The sequence below is a fragment of the Chlorocebus sabaeus genome, chromosome 3 (assembly GCF_047675955.1).
Source record: "Chlorocebus sabaeus isolate Y175 chromosome 3, mChlSab1.0.hap1, whole genome shotgun sequence".
NCBI classification, from domain to species: domain Eukaryota; kingdom Metazoa; phylum Chordata; class Mammalia; order Primates; family Cercopithecidae; genus Chlorocebus; species Chlorocebus sabaeus.
This window is the reverse complement of record NC_132906.1, coordinates 94,821,010-94,839,861: the sequence shown is the minus strand read 5'-3', so window position 1 is coordinate 94,839,861 and position 18,852 is coordinate 94,821,010. Positions and strand designations below refer to the sequence as shown.

The following is an 18,852-nucleotide window of genomic DNA, read 5'->3' as shown; positions in this document are numbered from 1 at the left end:
CCCACGGATGTGAGGTCTGAAGCCAGGACTTGGGATGGAGAGTCCCAATCATGGCTGAGAAAGGACATGGGCATCCTCACAAACATGCCACACAAAAATCACACGCTAGGAACATGTGCCATGTGGGAACATGAGCACGTCAGTAACACACACGTGTTTAGACTTCAGGCTGATTTACATGAATCCGTTTTCCCAAACTCTTTGATTAAGAGATTTTGCATTTATATTTAAAATTATTGTCTCCAGTGTTTTCATATCTGAAAGCCATGGCAGAGCTGTCCTTGTCCTTCCTTTCCCACGTTGGAGGGAGCGGATCCAGGGAGGCTCCGTGACTCGAGCAGGCGAAGCAGCTGCCCAGGAAGTGGCAAAGCCCAGCCCCGTCAGGCCTAGCACCGCGGGCTCCCTGACGAATGTTATTTCTCCTATCTATTCCATGCTCCCCTAGAAGCGGGGCCCTTTTTACTACCCCCGTTTTGTAGACAAGGAAACTAAGATTCAGGAGGTCTGAGTATTTCTCCCAGAGCTGCATGTCGTGAGCACAGAGCAGCTTTTAAACCCGATGCATCTGAAAACCACACTCAAGCTTTCTCCCCTTCCCCTAACCCCGGGAGACCTCACCACCACCACAGCCCGCAGCAAACCCTGGCGATTGCATAACCTCAGGCCCAGCTGCCAGAAGCCAGTGCCACCTGTTTTGGCTGTGGGTATAAAAATTAATAGAACATCAGCTGATAAAATTGTTAGTACCCAGATTGGTGTTCAATCCAAACCTCTGCGCTTGAAAAACTCCATCATTGAAATTCATTCCAAAGGTTCCATTAGGTTGGAAATAACTTTGGAGTCAGAGTGCAGGCACTGCAGCTCCCCTGATTAAAGTCCCTGGTGTGTAGACACATTTCTAGTTAACACACAGAAGCTCCCCCGGTCAAAATCCCCGGTGTGCAGACGCATTTCCAGTTAACACACAGAAATAAGTTATCAGCTCACTCAGCCCGCTGCGGGAAAAGCATTCACACGAGGTCTCAAAGAACAGCCTGAGACTGTCTCGGGATTCGTGTGCTGCACCCCGACCAGTGGCTGCTGGTCAGCAAACAAGGGCTTAGACAGACAAAGGCAGGGACTGTGTGTGATCTGGGGCAGACAGACAAAGGCGGGGACCATGCCTGATCTGGGACACTCTGTGTCTGGCACCATGCACATCGCGAACGTTCTGTCTGATGGCCACAGGGGTGGTCCCCAGGGTCTGAACCATCGTGCAGCCCCGTGGGCACGATGCCTTCCCCACCCTCCTTGTGCCCCGAGAAGGGTGATCGCCCAGGACCCCCAACTCTGGCTCTCCCTCAGGCAGGACAGGCTGCACGACCTGGGGCCCTGGTGGTGCCGGTGGGGACCATGACCAGCCTGCAGATCCGGGGGACAGCCTTGTCTTGTCCCACCCACCAGAAAGCCGGAGAGCACACAGCCCCCAGGGCCCTGCCAGCGGGGTGCTCGTGCACCCTGGGGTTCCACAAAGCGTCACCTCTCCCAGGACCGTCTGTGCTGTCAGGGTCCTTGAATGACACCTGTCATGACACAGCTGTGCTGTCTCCCTCTCCTATCTTAACGGTTCATTTTTAAGTTTGTTTCAAACAAAACTAGCCCCGACAACTCCCACACCCCTTCGCCCAGCATCAGCAGCTGTTACTATTTTCTGGTCTCTCACTGCACCCACATGAGCATGCGCACACACGCGCACATATGAGCTCGCACACACAATTGTTTCTGAACCATTTGAGAGTAACCTGCCGACCCTGTATCCTCTCACCGTAAATATTTCAGATGAATTTCCTCAGAAAAGAGCAGGCTCTTCTGTAACCACTGTTTATTCAGAATCGGAATTTAACCTTCGGTAGTGCTATCATCCAACATAACGGCATTCTGTTGCAATATAATATACTATGTTGTAGTTCTTATTATGTGTCAGAAATTTTGCCTGCTGTTTCATCAGTTTGCTTTATAGTCTATATATTTGTAGCACAAATTCGTGACGGAAGCTCACTAACCCGAGGCCCTGCACGTCCCACAGGTACTGAGGGGCCCGAGGCAGTTGCTGTCATTAGGCATCGGGCAAGCGTCCCTGGAACCCTCTGCTGACTTACTCATGTGTCAGGCCTGGAAGAACGTCCAGCGCTTATGGCCTCAGTCAGCCTGGGATGGACAGTGACCCCGTTATCAGTCACAGCCAACTAGACACCCCTTCGCTGGTCACTGCCGGTTGACCAGACGCCCCTTTGTAGGTCCCAGCTAAGTCACTCACACATAAGGTCTTATGTAGGTCACAAAACATGTTCAGGTCAAGGCCTTAGGGTATCCTGGCCCAAAAGGCCACACCCATCGTTAGCCAGATTTATTTCCAGGAAATACAGATACTCAGTTCTCCGACTGGTTCGTTAGCACAGTCTGAACTATTCCCCACCTAGTTACCAAAAATCAACAGGGAGCAGTCAGCAAACACTTGTTCTCGGCTTTCCTAGATGGACAGTGACCGCTGCAATAATGCACAGAAGCTGCTGGGGAGGGGCGTGGCCGGATCAGCCCCACCCCGCCTGAGGGCCGCTCCCAGCCACCCCGCAGGATCCCGGCTGGCCCCCGGCCTTCCAGGATTTTTAGAAAATACTCATCTCTTGGCGTTAGCTTTTCTTTTTCATAAGTCTAATATTAGATTCTTTAGCAATCTCTTCTCAGCCTTTAGGCTAAGATCAAGTTTAGATTTATTTGTAAAATGTTAGGAGCCTCAACTTAAAGGGATCTGTGTTGTTTAAAACCAATCTTTAAAAAAAAAAAGCTACTAAGGAGGCGAGCTTGCTTCTCTCTTTTTTTTTTTTTTTTTTTTTTGAGATGGAGTCTCGCTCTGTCACCCAGATTGGAGTGCAGTGGCCAGATCTCAGCTCACTGCAAGCTCCACCTCCCGCATTTACGCCCTTCTCCTGCCTCAGCCTCCCGAGTAGCTGGGACTACAGGCACCCGCCACCTCGCCCGGCTAGTTTTTTGTATTTTTTAGTAGAGACGGGGTTTCACCGTGTTAGCCAGGATGGTCTCGATCTCCTGACCTTGTGATCCGCCCATCTCAGCCTCCCAAAGTGCTGGGATTACAGGCTTGAGCCACCGCGCCCGGCCTTTTTTTTTTTTTTTTTTTTTTGAGATGGAGTTTCTCGGCTCACTGCAACCTCTGCTTCCGGGGTTCAAGTGATTCTTCTGCCTTAGCCTCCCGAGTAGCTGGGACTACAGGCACACACCACTGCGTCCAGCTAAGTTTTGTGTTTTTAGTAGGGGCAGGGTTTCACCATGTTGGCCAGGCTGGCCTTGAACTCCTGACCTCATGATCTGCCCACCTCAGCCTCCCAAAGTGCTGGGATTACAGGCGTGAGCCACCGTGCCTGGCCCTTCTCTTTTTTTTTTTTTTTTTTGAGACGGAGTCTCGCTCTGTCGCCCAGGCTGGAGTGCAGTGGCCGGATCTCAGCTCACTGCAAGCTCCGCCTCCCGGGTTTACGCCATTCTCCTGCCTCAGCCTCCCGAGTAGCTGGGACTACAGGCGCCCGCCACCTCGCCCGGCTAGTTTTTTGTATTTTTTAGTAGAGACGGGGTTTCACCGTGTTAGCCAAGATGGTCTCGATCTCCTGACCTCGTGATCCGCCCATCTCGGCCTCCCAAAGTGCTGGGATTACAGGGTTGAGCCACCGCGCCCGGCCCGCCCTTCTCTTTTTATAACACTAATTCAGTGGACCCTGCCTGGTGGCCTGGAGCCGGCCACGGAGCCCACACCTGGCTGGTCTCTGGGCAGAATGTCGCCTGTCATCAGCAGAGCAGTTGGGCCACGGAGGCCACTTATTCGAGGCCTTTGGTTAAACCCTCCCCAGGTCCACACTCTGCTTGGGGACCACATCTCAGGCAGGCGTCTCTCACCCTGCCTGGCCTGGACACTGGCAGGTCCACGTCTCCAGAAAGGTATCTCGTTCCTCCAGGCTGGCCAGGGAGAACCCCAGAGGGGAGGGAAGCCGGGGCCTGAGCTGCAGAGGGCAGGGAGGCCGGGGGCAGAGGGCAGGGAGGCCGGGGGCAGAGGCCAGGGAGGCCGGGGGCAGAGGGCAGGGAGGCCGGGGGCAGAGGGCAGGGAGGCTGGGGGCCAAGCTGCCAAGGGGAGGAAGGGTGAGTGGCCCCACACTCATCCGCAGAGGGGCAGGAAATGGCAGTGCAGGCCTCTGGTGTGGATGGAGGGCCAGGACATGTTTTGTAAGCACTGTTGGCTGAGGGCATCCAAATGTCAGTCAGAAGCATGTGGGGGCTGGTGCGGGGATGTGTGTGACATGGCTGAGGCTGGTCCGTGTTCTGAGCAGGCTCCTGGAACAGCCGGACAGTCGTAGGCCCAGCTGCCGCATGAAACTGGCCCTGCCCTTCTCCCAGAGGAGGAAACCACGGCCGAGGGTGTTCCCATGGCCCGAGGGCTCTCCAAGCAGGGCCAGGCTGAGGTGAGCCCAGCACAGCCACTGACCAGGCAGAACAGTGACCTCCAGGCCCTGCTGTCCAGAACCCCAGCAAAGAACCTGCCATAGGGTGCTGCTGTCCGTGTCAAGGTGGGCCCGGGTGTATCTCCTGCGCTGTGATGGACTCTAGTCTCACTGTATTTTCAAACGACCTCTCTGGCTGGCCAGAGCCACCGACAACTAAATTAGGAAAGCCGGGCACCCTGCTGTTTATACTGGCCCCTGGGAGGAAGACATTCCATTCCCTGTGGTTCTGCAGCTCGTCCAAGTGCTGGGGGGACTCCGAGGGAGGCCTGGTCTCGCCCCGCACTGCTGGGCGGGCAGCGGTCACACAGGGCAGCCCAGACTCAGCCAGCGCAGCTCTGACCAGCGGCCTTTGCGGGGGGCTTTGAGGGGCGGGACGGACGGCCCAAGGGGCAGCACTGGCTCTGGCACGTGAGGACGCGTTCACTCAGCAGCACGTGGGAGAGGGCGGAGCCACCTTCGCAGGAGACGCGCAGAGCCTTGTGGGGGAGTCGCCGAAAGTCCTGGGCCCCCCTCTCAGTTCATGACTTGGGGGCGCTCCTGGCGTCCATGCTGTTCCCCTTTGCGGGGACACCGAGGTCTGTGCGGGTCACCGTGGGGCTCCCAGAGCTGGGCCTCTGGGAAAGGCTCCCTGAGGTGGGGGCATCTGAGCCGGGTTGTGAAGGATGAACAGGAGCTCGTCAGGGAGGCAGCGAGGCTGTTCCAGGCTGACGGGCACAGTGAGGTTGGGCGTGGAGTGGGCAAGCGGGGTGGAGGCTGGAGCTGGCAGGAAAGGGCATGGCGAGGAGGGAAAGGGCATGGCGAGGAGGGAAAGGGCATAGCAAGGAGGGAAAGGGGGTTGCGTAGTAAGTGAACCGAGCCTCCGAGGGGCCCTGTCAGCGGTGGGTGAACCGATTCTCTGTGGAACGCTGTTCACCACCCACGGGTCTGCTGCCAGCCCGCCCAGCTGTGCCCAGCACTGCTGTAGGTTCAGCAAAGTAGAGATCAGAACCAACACAGGTGCTGCCCACGGAGGGGCTCTGCTCTAGTGGGCAGCTGGGCAAAAACAGAGGTGACTCGTTTAAAAGTGCACTCGGATCTTAGAAAATTATAGTGCTGTGACCGTAGTCACCCGGGACATGCCAGCAGCAGCAGCCGTGGGCCGTGGACTCCTGGAATCTCCCGGCCAGTGAAGCCCAGAGCGTAGAACACGCTGAGCTGGGGGGCTGCTCGTGCAGACCCCGGAAGAAGGAACCACCCGCAGGTTCAAGGAACCCAAAGACAGCAGCACCTCTGAGGCTACCGTGAGGGGCGGGGACCAGCGAGGGTGAGCGCAATAGTGGGCGGTGGGCGCAGGACCTTGTGATGAGAAGGGGCAGCCCAGGGGGACGGCAGGACAGCAGGGAGCAGGGGAGTGGCCAGGCCAGACCCAGGGAGGAACTTGGTTAATGATGATTGCAAAACACAAAGGCTCTGTGAAGGGGGCTGTGGAATCCCCTCTCGCTCCCGCCCAAGGGTGTCGTCCTGAACTGCGGATGCCTCCAACCGCCACAGGTCCATGGCTGAGGCCACCTCAGCGAGGCGGGACTCACCCCAAAGAGGACTTTCTAGTTCTGGCCGAACCCCTAATCCTCAGTCGATAAACCCAGAGGAGCATCCTGATCTCTGCGAGTGAAAATGTGTTTCAGACGATCACGCTGTGGGGTGAATGCTACTGTGACAGCTGAAGAATGGGACGGGCGGCCGAGTCCGTCCTCCGTGCCCACCTCTGCTCACCAGCCAGGTCCTGATGACACCCTGACCTCATAAACGGTCACAGACTCAGATGTGCCGTGGAGCTAAACTGGATTTTGAGTCACTGTGACTCTTAAGGAGGACGTGAGGCAAGTCCAACCTACGAGGGTCCCACTGACATGGCCGCACCACCCGGGACAGGCGCTCGGCCTCGACAGGGGCTCTGAGTGTGGGGAGTGGTCCCGTCCCCAAGCGACCCACCACCTGAGGTCAGGGCAATGGGAGTTTAGAAGTCAGCGTGGAGCTCCATTACTCTCTGCTTCCAAACTCGCCTCCCGTCAAGGCAGGAGCATGAGCTGGTTTAATTCCAGCTCTGTTTTTCATCTTTCTATTTGGATGGTGGGGCTCAAAAGCCATCAGTGAGGGATGAGGGAAGGGGCAGATGGACGTCACGCGTGGCTGAGCCAGGTGGCCTTTATTCAGATGATCAGAATGTCCCCACCGCAGGCAGTCAGCATGGCTGGGTCAGTCATCCGAATGACTCACCTGCAAAGTCATTAAGACGACTGAAACGCCCAGCCAGCGGGGACAAAACGTGTGACAGGCTCTGTGGACAACGGCCTGAGAAGTTCAGCCTCCTCGGTGAAGGGAGCGCAGCCCTCCACGGGCGGCCCAGTCAGCAGAGGGGACGTGCCCGGAGACGCCAGGCGGAAGGCAGGTAGGGCCGCTGACACTGTGATGGCGGGGGGTGCAGCCTTCAGAGGGAGCACGACGCCCCCAGGCTGGTCCCCCAACCCCGAGGTCGGCCTGCTCCTGTGTCCTCCCCGTCCCCACGGCGCAGTTGAGAGTGTGCCTGTCCACCCTGGCTTCGGCGGGGTGTGGGCGGGGTGTGGGCGGCCGCTGGCTGGGGCAGTTCTGGGGCTTCCCTGGATCACTTTACCAGCCACAGGGACACAGCGGCTCCTTCCTGGGTGGGCTCTGATGACTCAGAACAAGGGCGTGCCTGGCAGTAGGACGCACAGCTGCTCCTTGGATTAGTTTATTTTTACAGTCGTCCCAGCTCGAAGCACACTGTGGCCTTGCGGCAGGTTCCGAGTTTAGTTTTCGTGTAAGTGTCTCATCCTCGCCTGGTTTGGAAGGAGCGCCATCTGCCTCAGTGGTTCCGAGTGAGGTCCCCGGACCAGCCTCAGAATCACCAGGGACTCGTTAAAATGCAGATTCCCAGGCCCCACCCCGGACCGTGGATCACAGGCGGTGGTGGTGTGGCCCCGAAATCCGGATCTCAGCAAGGCCTCTTGATCCACTGATGCCCACCGGGGTTTGGGGGAGAACAGCACACTCTCTCCACGTGAACTCACTGAACCGGGCAAGGGAGGCGTCTGGGGAGGTGGAGGAAGCGGAGTCCTGTGTTCCATCTGTGGCCCGGCCACTCCTCCGTGTGGGGTCCGTCCTGGCCCTGGGTCATCGCATGCCCACGGCAACACAGCCATGTAGTCACGTGGTCAGCCGCTGTCACCTCCCCCGTCAGGGCTGCTTGGCAGCAGCTTTTAACAAGGAAACCTGTCCATGGCTTCAAAAACAGAGCTCTCTCCTTTGGAAAAACACAGACAAACCCAAAAAGAGAAGTATGTTCACATATTCCTTCCAGTCTGTTTTCAGCCTGTTCAGTTTCTTTTTTTTTTTTTGAGACGGAGTCTCGCTCTGTCGCCCAGGCTGGAGTACGGTGGTGCGATCTCGGCTCACTGAAAGCTCCGCCTCCTGGGTTCCCGCCATTCTCCTGCCTCAGCCTCCTGAGTAGCTGGGATTATAGGCGCCGCCACCTCACCCAGCTAGTTTTTTGTATTTTTAGTAGAGACAGGGTTTCACCGTGTTAGCCAGGATGGTCTCAATCTCCTGACCTCGTGATCCGCCCGTCTCGGCCTCTCAAAGTGCTGGGATTACAGGCGTGCGCCACCGCGCCTGGCCTCAGCTTCTTGAAAACAATCGGGTTAGAGTGAGCTTTCCACTTGGCGCCACGTCACCAGCCATGTCTGGCCGCCGAATCTTCTCCCACAAACGTGGACATGCCGTTGTGCGGCCACCTGGAGTTTGACATTGAGGATGCTCTAGATTTTTCTTTTTTTTCTTTTTTTTTTTTTTGAGACAGAGTCTTGCTCTGTCGTCCAGGCTGGAGTGCAGTGGCGCGATCTCGGCTCACTGCAAGCTCGGCCTCCCGGGTTCACGCCATTCTCCTGCCTCAGCCTCCTGAGTAGCTGGGACTACAGGTGCCGCCACCGCACCCGGCTAATTTTTTGTATTTTTAGTAGAGACGGGGTTTCACCGTGTTAGCCAGGATGGTCTCAATCTCCTGACCTCGTGATCCGCCTGCCTCAGCCTCCCAGAGTGCTGGGATTACAGGCGTGAGCCACTTCTCCTGGCCTTAGATTTTTCAACATTATAAACGGCACCGTGAAGGTGGCTTTTCCTGTAATTCTTGAGTCTTTGTTCCTCGTCCCTGATGATTTCCTTAGAGTGAATGACTAACAGGTATGACAGCTAAGATTCTGGGTGCGTCTACACAGAATTACCATCTGTGGAGGTCAGAGGCGGCTCGACCCCCTGCCACAGATGGGGAGACCTTCCAGCTTTGTTCCTGTGGTCACAGCTGCTCGGGAGCAGAACTTACCCTGGACCCAGGCTCAGAAAACACCATCAAATCACAAAGACCCTGTCTCTCCAAGCTGGACCCACTTGGTCCCGTCTCCTTGAAAGCTGGGCTGGTGGGAAGGAGTCCCTGGTGGACCCGCAGAAAAGCATCTCACTGGGAACGGGCGGCCCCAGCCTCAGGGGCTCCTCTGAGCCGTTTTGAAAGGGGCTCCGGAGACCCAGCCAAGTGATGCCAGCCCTCCTCCCTCCTCTCTGCAGCCCCCTGTTTCCTTCCTCTCTGCAGCCCCCTCCCCTCCTCCTCTCTGCAGCCCCCTCTTTCCTTCCTCTCTGCAATACCCTCCTCCCCTCCTGTCTGCATCCCCCTCCTCCCATCCTTTCTGTACCCCCCTCTTTCCCTCCTCTCTGCAATGCTCCCCTCCCCTTCTAACTGCAGCCCCCTCCTCCCTTCCTCTCTGCAGCCCCCTCCTCCCCTCCTCTCTGGAATGCCCCCTCCCCTCCTAACTGCAGCCCCCTCCTCCCCTCCTCTCTGCAGGCCCCTCTTTCCCTCCTCTCTGCAGCCCCTTCTCCCCCACTCCTGGGGGGCCACTGCCCACTGCAGTGCTGGTTCCTGCCCAGGAGCTTGTGAGGAAATTCTTTCTCCTCTCTCCACCCACCTTAGACCTGAGCGATTTGCCAAATCTTCAGAATCTCTGCTGTAGGGACCCAAGTCCCTGGACCGTGGCAGAATTTATGCTGTTAATTTCATCTGTCATACTTAACAGTAGACACATACACAGGCCACACAGAGAGTAGACACTTCTTTATACTTGCTGTTTCACCTACTGTACAAGCAAAATATGTTAATTTTTTAATATGTTGCATATGCAAAGTGGTTTTCCAAATGTTTTCACAAAACCGTTCAACGTCAACTCCTCAGTGCCCTCAGGAGGAGCGTGGGTCAGAAGCTCCTGCCATTTAACAGGAAAGAGTGACCCAGAAAAGCTTTGGCATCCCTGACACCCCCGAATTAACAGCAGGGACAGCCCAGAAGCCACAGCTCCTGGCTCCTAATCTCTCTCTCTCCCTACCACGCTTTCGGGGCCCCTGAGAACGTGGGATTGCCCCATGACCAATGTTCTAGAGTCACCTTGCAAAAAACATGACGACAAAATAAGTGACGATTCCTTTTTTTCCACAGTCGGAAGAGCAGAAAGACCTGCAGGGACATCATGTCTGTGGACGCCCAAGCCCTGAAGAAGAAGATGGGCAAGCTGGCCTGTGACCCGGCCGCCCACTCCATCCTCAGCAGCTTGCTGCTGTACATCACGGGCCGCGCAGACCGGCCCTCGGAGACAGAGGCCGGGGAGAGCAGGCCCTGCCACCAGACCCAGACCCAGGAGGCCACCCAGAGGCCCACACGCTTCCAGCTCCTGCAGGCCAAGTTCCTGGGCACTGGCCGGGAGCGCTACCTCAAGAGGACCCGGGAGGTGGGCCGGCTGATCTCCAAGGACAAGCAGGGGCCCGGTGGGGGCCTCGTGGGTGCCACCATCAACAAGCTCCTGGAGAAGACCAAGGAGCCGGCCCCGAAGCCCTGCCCCAGCGAGAAGCCCCGCTGGGGCCACCCGGCCGGGAAGAGCACCGTGAAGAACATCCTGAAGATATTCTTGGCCGCCGAGGAGAAGGAGGCGAAGGAGAAAGAAGCGCGCGAGAAGCCCGCTGTGGAGCGGCCCAAAGTCGCCAGGGGCCTCTTGCCGAAGATCATGGGCAAGAGCTCAGTGCTGTCCAAGCTGCGGGAGAAGTTCGAACAGAACAGCTGCCTGTGCTCAGAGGCTGGGGCGCTGAGGGTGCACACGCAGGAGCGGAAGAAGAGGAACCTGCAGAGGAAGAAGATGCATCGGCCGGAGGTGTGCGTGCTGCACACGGCCACCATGGCCAGCACCTGCGTGAAGACACCCCTCGCCCGCTTTCTGGCCTGCACGGCTGAGCCCCTGCCAGCCCTCAGCATCGCCACCATCGTGTGTGGCCCCAGGAGCTGGCTGTCCCACTGCACCAAAATCAGCCACTCGGAGGCGAGGCGTCTGCCCACAGGAGAAGCCAGCGTGCTCCCCAGTGCCAGGGAGACGGAGCCCAGTGGGAATAAAGCAGCAGGAAAGGGCCCCCTGGAGGGGGAGTCCCAAAGACAGCCAAGGCCCTCAAAGCCCGTGACACCCCAGGTGATGGCTCGGAGGGACGGCCAGGCTGTCCCCTCGCCGGCCCCCTCTTGTGCTCCCTGCACAGGCAAAGTCCTCCCTGGTCTTGTGCCTGCATCGTCCCCACTGGGATCGGCCAGCCCGTGGGGCACCAGATCAGCCGCAGGTGACAGGACGGCAGACCCCATGGCAGAGAGCACTGCAGGAGGCGTCCAGGAGGTGAGGGGAGCCAGACTCATGTGGCCTCCTGGGTCCCCGGGTGAGAGTGCAGGGGAGGGCCCTGAAATCACCATGACTGTTTGCAGTTCAGAGGACGAACAGGAAGGAGCAGGCTTCCCAGACCCAGGGAGAGACCCGCTCTTTGCCACCCAGAAGTATTTCCCAGAACAGAAGGTGCCGGGCCACATCCCACCCCTGAACACTCCATCGGTCCAGGCTGCTCGGAGAACACAGCCTGACACGGAGCCCCCACGGATAACTGTCCAAATCCCAGTTGTCCACGAAATGCCAGCCCCTCCTGCCATGCTGCAAAATACAGCAAGTTGTGAAAACAAACGTTCTCGTATTTTTGGAGGAGGGAATGTGGTTGAAAATGCACACACAGAATTTCCCACCGTGACTGAGAACAGAAAAGGTCACCAAGCCCCAGTGGAACTGAGCAAGCTTTCAGGGACCCAGGTGGGACTCGGTGTCTCTTCACCGCAAGGGCCAGGAACAGCTTGGGATCCGGCAGCAGCAGGAGGGACTGCGGGTGCCGACCACAGTGTCCCAGAGAGAGTTCTGACACAGAGACTCCAGACAGAGAAGGAAAACAAAGGCAGCTTTGAGAATTCACACAGTCCCAGGAATCCTGACGGTATTTCAGGAGAGAGGACCTCTGAGCTCAGAGAGGAGAAGCATCCGTTGCCAGAATCGAATGAAATATCAACGCGGAACAAGGGCTCCGCAACAGGTTATCCTGCAGCCTCACAAAACCTTCTGAGGGGAAGCACCAGCCATGCCTCCAGCAGCCAGCAGGTGCTGTCCCCGACCGGGAGAAATCCAACAGGTGCTCCCACGTCGCTGGCGGCACCATCCAAGGGGCATATGGGGCCTGAGGGTGTCACCCCGATGGGCACGACCGTGCCCGACGCACTGGAGGAATGCAGAAGGCCACCAATAACAGAGTCCGCTCAGCCCCTGAAGGCTGCCGAGGAAATCACCAGTCGCGAGAACCCACTGTCCTCATTAAATGAACGACCCAAACCAGGTGCGAAAGCCTGTGGGGCGATGGCAGCTGCAGGGAGCGTTGTGAGCCGTGCCACGCCTGCACCAGTGCCAGGCAGCACCCAGAGCCCTGGAGACCTCAGAGTGGGAGAGCCAGAGACGCTGGGCCAGGAGGGAAGCAGAGCCTTGTCCAAAAGCCATCCCAGAGGAGAGGCTCTCCCTCAAGACCCCCACAGCCACGGCCTCCTGGCCCCCGGGGGATCCTCGGAGCCCAAGAGTGAGGCAGCAGGGAGGAGCCTCCTGAGAGGTTCGGCTGTCGCCTGTCACCCAGAGGACGCTACGGCCCTCGCCCGTCACCCAGAGGACGCTACGGCCCTCGCCCGTCACCCAGAGGACGCTACGGCCCTCGCCCGTCACCCAGAGGACGCTGCGGCCCTCGCCCAGCACCCAGAGGACGCTGCGGCCCTCGCCCAGCACCCAGAGGCACCCCGATTACACACTTCAAACACGTCGGCAGCCAGCAGACATACAGCAGCCGTAGGAGGCAGAAAGGATGTGGCTGTGGAAGGAAACCTTTTGGGTTTCAGCACAAAGTCTGGAATTCCTGCTTCTGATCATCCTAGACCACAGGCAAAGAGTGTGGCGGAGTCCCCGAGCTATAGCCCTGGCCTCCCACCGTCGCCTCCTGAGAACCCACAGGCAAAGGGCAGGGAGGGTGTCGTGTCTCCCCGTGGGGCAGAGCCTGACCATCTGCTTCCCGCGATGCCTCCCATGCAGGCGGACATGGGGTGGGCAAGTGGCACCCACCAGCGGGACCCTCCCCGTCTACAGGCACACCTGCCCCCTGCTGCTGGTGACACACAGGCCAAGCTCTGGGCCAGTGTCCCCGAGCCTAGGACCCAAGCAGGTGAATCCCAGGGGCGTCCCCTGACACAGGCGGACCTGGGGAGGCAACAGAGTCACCAGGCGCAGGAGGAGACCCCCCAGCCTGGGGGTGCAGGAAAGAGGGTGGTGCCGTCGGGCCCGAAGGTTATGCTGAACCAAGCAAAAGAGCCTCAGACACGGTGGGCACAGGATCTGGCCAGGGACAAAGGGACGGCCATTAGGGTTGGGGGTGCCTGCCAGCGCAGTGACCAAGGTGAGCAGCATCTGCAGGGACCCTGGGAGGAGCAGGAGAGGAGCACAGCGCGGGGGGAGGGCACCAGGGCTGCCAAGAACCCAGCTGTGCCTTCAGGGGACCCCAAGGGGCTGGGAAGCCTGGCGGCCCAGGGACAGGCCCAGAAATGGGCTCAGGGGCAGGCCCAGGGACAGGCCCAGAAACAGGTTCAGAAACTGGCCCAGGGACAGGTTCAGGGACACGCTCAGGAACAGGCCCAGTGGCAGACCCAGATAGAGGCCCAGGGACAGGCACAGGAACAGGCTCAGGGTGGGACCCAGGGACACATTCAGGGACAGGCCCAGAAACAGGTTCAGGAACGGGCTCAGGGGCAGGCCCAGAAAGGGGCTCAGGCATGGGCCCAGGAACAGGCTCAGGGTGGGACCCAGGAACAGGCTCAGGGGCAGACCCAGATAGAGGCTCAGGGACAGGCCCAGAAACAGGCCCAGAAATGGGTTCAGGGACACGTTCAGGGACAGGCCCAGAAACAGGTTCAGGAACAGGCTCAGGGACAGGCCCAGTGGCAGACCCAGATAGAGGCCCAGAAACGGGCTCAGCAGCAGGCCCAGAAAGGGGCTCAGGCACGGGCCCAGGAACAGGCTCAGGGGCAGACCCAGATAGAGGCTCAGGGGCAGGCCCAGAAAGGGGCTCAGGAACGGGCTCGGGAACAGGCTCAGGGGCAGGCCCAGATAGAGGCCCAGAGGCGGGCTCAGGAACAGGCCCAGAAAGGGGCTCAGGAACGGGCACGGGAACAGGGTCGGGAGCAGACCCAGACAGAGGCTCAGGGGCAGGCCCAGAAACGGGCTCAGGGGCAGGCTCGGGAACAGGGTTGGGAACAGGCCTTGATATGTGGGATGGCGTCTCGGGCCTGGGAGCAGCCCATCAGTGGCACAGCTGAGGGAGTAGATGCTGCTGGCAGGAGTGGGGTGTCCAGAAGCCCAGCTCCCAGGGATGGTGGACAGTCGGGGGGCAGCGGCCTAGGGGAGCCCAGCACCCGGCACCCACCCCCAGGAAGCCGCCCCCTCAGGGGCACGAGCGTTGCCACCTCTCCCCTGAGGCTGGGAAAGAGCCTAGCTGAGCCCATGCCCGAGGCTGGGGGCTGCTGGACTCCCCAGGCCCCGGCCCAGAAGGGGTCCCCAGACCACCCCGGGGCTGAGAGGGTACCGCAGGACACGATGAAGGCATCGGAGCCTGAGCGTCACAGGAGGTCCACGCGCCTGGCCAAGTACAAAGCCCAGAGCTTCAGTGACCAGAGGGCCTTCGATTTGTCCTTCAGACCAATGAGCGTCAGGGCCAGCGACACGTCTGAGCTCCCAAAGTGAGGCCCCGAGTCCACACCGTGGCTCGCCCAGCACTGTGACATCTGCCCATCGAGGGCCTTCAGGCATTTTCCTGCCTCCAAATGCGTCTTGGAGAATCCCCTACGGAGACACCTGTTTCCATAATTCTCTCTCCCTTCTTCACAAGCTGACCCTGGGAGGACTGAGCTACATGAGGGTCGGGTCCCTGTCACCCCACAGAGCCACGAGGCCATGGGGGTGGGAGGTGCGGGCCTGTGGCCTCACCAGGCCCTCGGGATTCTTTGTGTCTTCACCCGAGGGCGCCGGCTCACCCCTGTCTCATATACCCTGCAGCGTGGAGCTCACACCTCCCACAGTGGCACGGTGTGTGCGCCCCCTCAACCTGCAGGACACTGGTGCTTTGGGACGCCTCCCCAGCTCTCACAGGGCCGCCTCCCACCGCTCCCTGTCCATGCCCCGCCATGCCCTGCTCTGACGTGGCCGTGTGACACCCACCATCCATGGGCCCAAAGTGACTCACACGGCCCCACCCCGCAGGACTCGAAAGAAAGGGCAGAGTTTCAGGCCGGACACAGTGGCTCATGCCTGTAATCCCAGCACTTTGGGAGGCTGAGGTGGGTGGATTGCGAGGTCTGGAGATGGAGACCATCCTGGCCAACATGGTGAAACCCTGTCTCTACTAAAAATACAAAAAATTAGCTAGGCGTGGTGGTGGGTGCCTGTAGTCCCAGCTACTCAGGAGGCTGAGGCAGGACAATGGTGTGAACCCAGGAGGCGGAGCTTGAAGTGAGCCGAGATCACGCCACTGCACTCCAGCCTGGGCGTCAGAGTGAGACTCCATCTCAAAAAAGAAAGAAAGAAAGAAAGGGCAGAGCTTCCTCCAGCCTCAGACGCCCAGGCAATGCCAGGTGCTGTGTGGCTGCTGGGCCATGTGGTGGTCACCAGAGGGTGTGGGGATGCTGGGATGCCAGGCCAGAGCCAGCTCATCTGGAGGAAGAGGCCTCAGGAAATGCTCACGTTAAGTTCTGAGAAAGGGACAGAGCAGAGCCCTGGGAAGCCAGGATCCCAAGGAAGCTTCGTCTGGAAACCGAGTGCCGAGTTCCCTTCCCTGCAGTCCCTGCGGGTGGCTCCGCTGGTGCCGGAGACCTGAGAGCATCGCTGTCTGTCCTCCGTCCTCTCAAACAGCATAGAAGTGTTTCCTGCCCTGGCCCGAGGTGGCCCACGACTCCAGCCTTGTTCAGGTGCTGAGATAACGCGTTTCAGGCTGGAATATTTGAATGCTGTCTGGAAGCACGAGACGGAAATCAAAGCGGCCCTTCGTCACATTGCCTCCAGATGGTTTTTGTTGCTACTCCGGACTACTTTTTAGGCTCTTCCTCCATGCATCTATTTTAAAGCACTTTCTTCCCCATGATGGGGTCATGTACCTCCGTGTCGCAATCTATCGTCCCAGGCCACTCGCTGGCCTCCGAAACGCTGACCCGTGAGGCCACCCGGCTGCCTGAGGGGCCCTGGAGCAGGTGGATTTTCAGCGTGAACCGATGCAGCCTGTCGTCCTATGGGGCCCCGCACCCTCGTTTTTGGTGGTGCCCTCCCTGTGGAAAGTTAATTCCTGCTTTTTGAAGGTGTCTTGGCGTTTTCTGCCTTTGCTACTGAGCAGTTTCCTGAAACAGCCCTACACATTCGCACAGGGGCTGTGGTGCCTGCTGTGAGCACCTGTTTTCTGACTCAGATGTTCATTTAGAGGAAGGTGTTTTCCAGCGTTGGCTTTGAGAGGGCGTTTAGCAAGCGCGTCCTACCCACGGCGAGGCTGGGGTCTCTCCTACCAGGGAAGGTTCACTTGAGAGGGCGTTCAGCAAGCGCGTCCTACCCATGGCGAGGCTGGGGTCTCTCCTACCAGGGAAGGTCCGCTCCGGCAGAAAAAAGGGCCCCATTGTGCCAGTGGCTTTGGCTTCGGGGGCCACGCAGGCGGCAGGACGTCATGCTCCAGGGTGCACAGGTTTCCTTCACGTCGAACAATTAACTTAAGATCCAGCAGGTTTGACCCACCCTCACCTGCTAGGACATGCCAGTGCTGGTGTCTGGAAGGAAGGTCGGGCTGTGCTCAGCTCTGGGGGGCCGCTCCCCACAGCTCCCCTCAGAGGGCACCCGGGGCTTTCTCTATAAATTGGGGGGCTGTGCTCCTGGCCCAGCCGAGGGGTTTCTGCTTGGTGTGTGGGTTCTCAGTGTGAGTTGCTGTGTGTGGAGCTCCTGAGTGCTGGGTGCGCCTCGCGTGTGTGGGGCCTGGGGCAGCCCAGCTGCACACAGGATGATCCGGGGGTACGGATGGGGGCAGAGGTCTTGCTATGGTGCTGCTGGACCCCTGCTAGGAGGACAGGGTCCTCTCTCTCACGGAGCACACGGACCTCCGGAGTCCCTGCCCCTGCAGTCCTGGGAGCCTGCGGCTGGGGCTGGAGTTGTCCTCTCAGAGCCACCCAACCAGAGAGGCCCATGAGAGAGGAACTCAGGGGTCCAGCAGAGGCTGACAGAGCGGCCTCTTTGTCCTGCTGGTGGCCTCCGCTCATGCCTGGGGCGTCCTCCCTGGAGCTGGGGGAGGTCAGGGGCCCCCAGGTCTGTGCGGCTGCCCCTGCCACTCCAGGCACAGCGGCGCGGCCCTCACTCTTTACCTATTTAGGATTTGAGGCAATGAATGGCAAGAATGTGATGACAGACATGGGAGGTAAAAATATGTTCACTGGCTGTTCCCTTTAGAAATAAGAAGCGGTGGGACTTGTGTTGCTATTTTTAAATAGACCAGAGAGTGCACCGGAGAAGGCATTGAGTGGTTTTATTTTAAGTGGTGGAAAAAATGATGAGAATCTCCTCCAGATGACAGCTCTGGAAGCGTTGTGCCTGAACCCCTCTCTCAGTCCGGCGGGCACAGTCTGTGAGCGGCCAGGAGGCCACCTGCTCGGCTGGCCCGTCCTCTCCATGTGCCAGATACAGCCCAGCATGACACTGCCCTTAGCTCGAAAACACCACAGTTACTCTGTGTGCAGGGAAAAAAGACCAGTGACTTCACGGGGATTTGAGAGTGGTCTGTACGTTCATACTAAGCTGAGACAGGGCAGGTTAGAAGATAGGGTGTGGAAGTATTCACACTGCAGAGACGACCATCATTTCCGCATGGCTAAGGCCCACACCCTCCCGGGGTGAAATAACTACAGCAGAAGAACGGTGCACTAACCACCCCCATGGGCATTTAAAATAAAACCCAAAGAAAGAAAGAGGCCAGGTGCAGTGGCTCACGCCTGTAATCCCAGCACTTTGGGAGGCCGAGGCGGGCAGATCACAAGGTCAGGAGATGGAGACCATCCTGGCTAACACAGTGAGACCCCATCTCTACTAAAAATACAAAAAATTAGCTGGGCCTGGTGGCAGGTGCCTGTAGTCTCAGCTACTCAGGAGGCTGAGGCAGGAGAATGGCGTGAACCTGGGAGGCGGAGCTTGCAGTGAGCCGAGATAGCGCCACTGCACTCCAGCCTGGGGGACAGAGCCAGACTCCGTCTAAAAGAAAAAAAAAAAAAGAAAAGAAAAGAAAGAAAACACGATATTTATTTTAGCTTCTTAGTTAACATGGTTAATTTTGTGTATTTGAGCGACTCGTTGACTGCCTCCTCCCTGCAGTTTTTTACGGTTCCTCTGGTTGTTGACAGGCCTGCTGTGAGCCGCACGTCTGTGGGTGCAAGTGACAGCAGCTGGGCAGGTGGCGGTGCACTCCAGCAGCAGGAAGGTCCCGAGATGGCTACGAGAATGTGGTCATGCTCAGGACACTTGCTCAGGGAGGGTCATTGTCTAGGATTTTACAAGCTCAGCACCACTTCCTTATTCCATTATCAGGGTATCTCTGCTGTTGGAGTTATGGTCTTTCGATTATGTATTAGGTTATAGCTATTTATTAAATTTTTTCTTGTTCATATTCTTCTTTGTATATAAACAATGCTAAAATGGGTTAGTCAGAAAAAATTACTAAATGTCATTTGTTGTATTCTCTCTGTATTTTTACTAACATCATTCAGCTGGAAATAATTTCAAAAAGAAATAAAATACCTTTCCCATTACATATCTCTTCCTTGCATTAT

General features: G+C 58.1%; 1 protein-coding gene across 1 annotated transcript in view; it reads left to right on the top strand.

The window, feature by feature from the left end:
• ADPRHL1 (ADP-ribosylhydrolase like 1) overlaps positions 1 to 17,760 on the top strand; it is a 48,085-nt gene extending 30,325 nt beyond the window's left edge. The window contains exon 8 of the mRNA XM_073014539.1: positions 10,078 to 17,760. Coding sequence (XP_072870640.1) covers positions 10,078 to 14,752 — 4,675 coding nt within the window. The 3' untranslated portion in view covers positions 14,753 to 17,760. The remainder of the gene's footprint in view (positions 1 to 10,077) is intronic.
• The last annotated feature ends 1,092 nt before the right edge of the window (positions 17,761 to 18,852 follow it).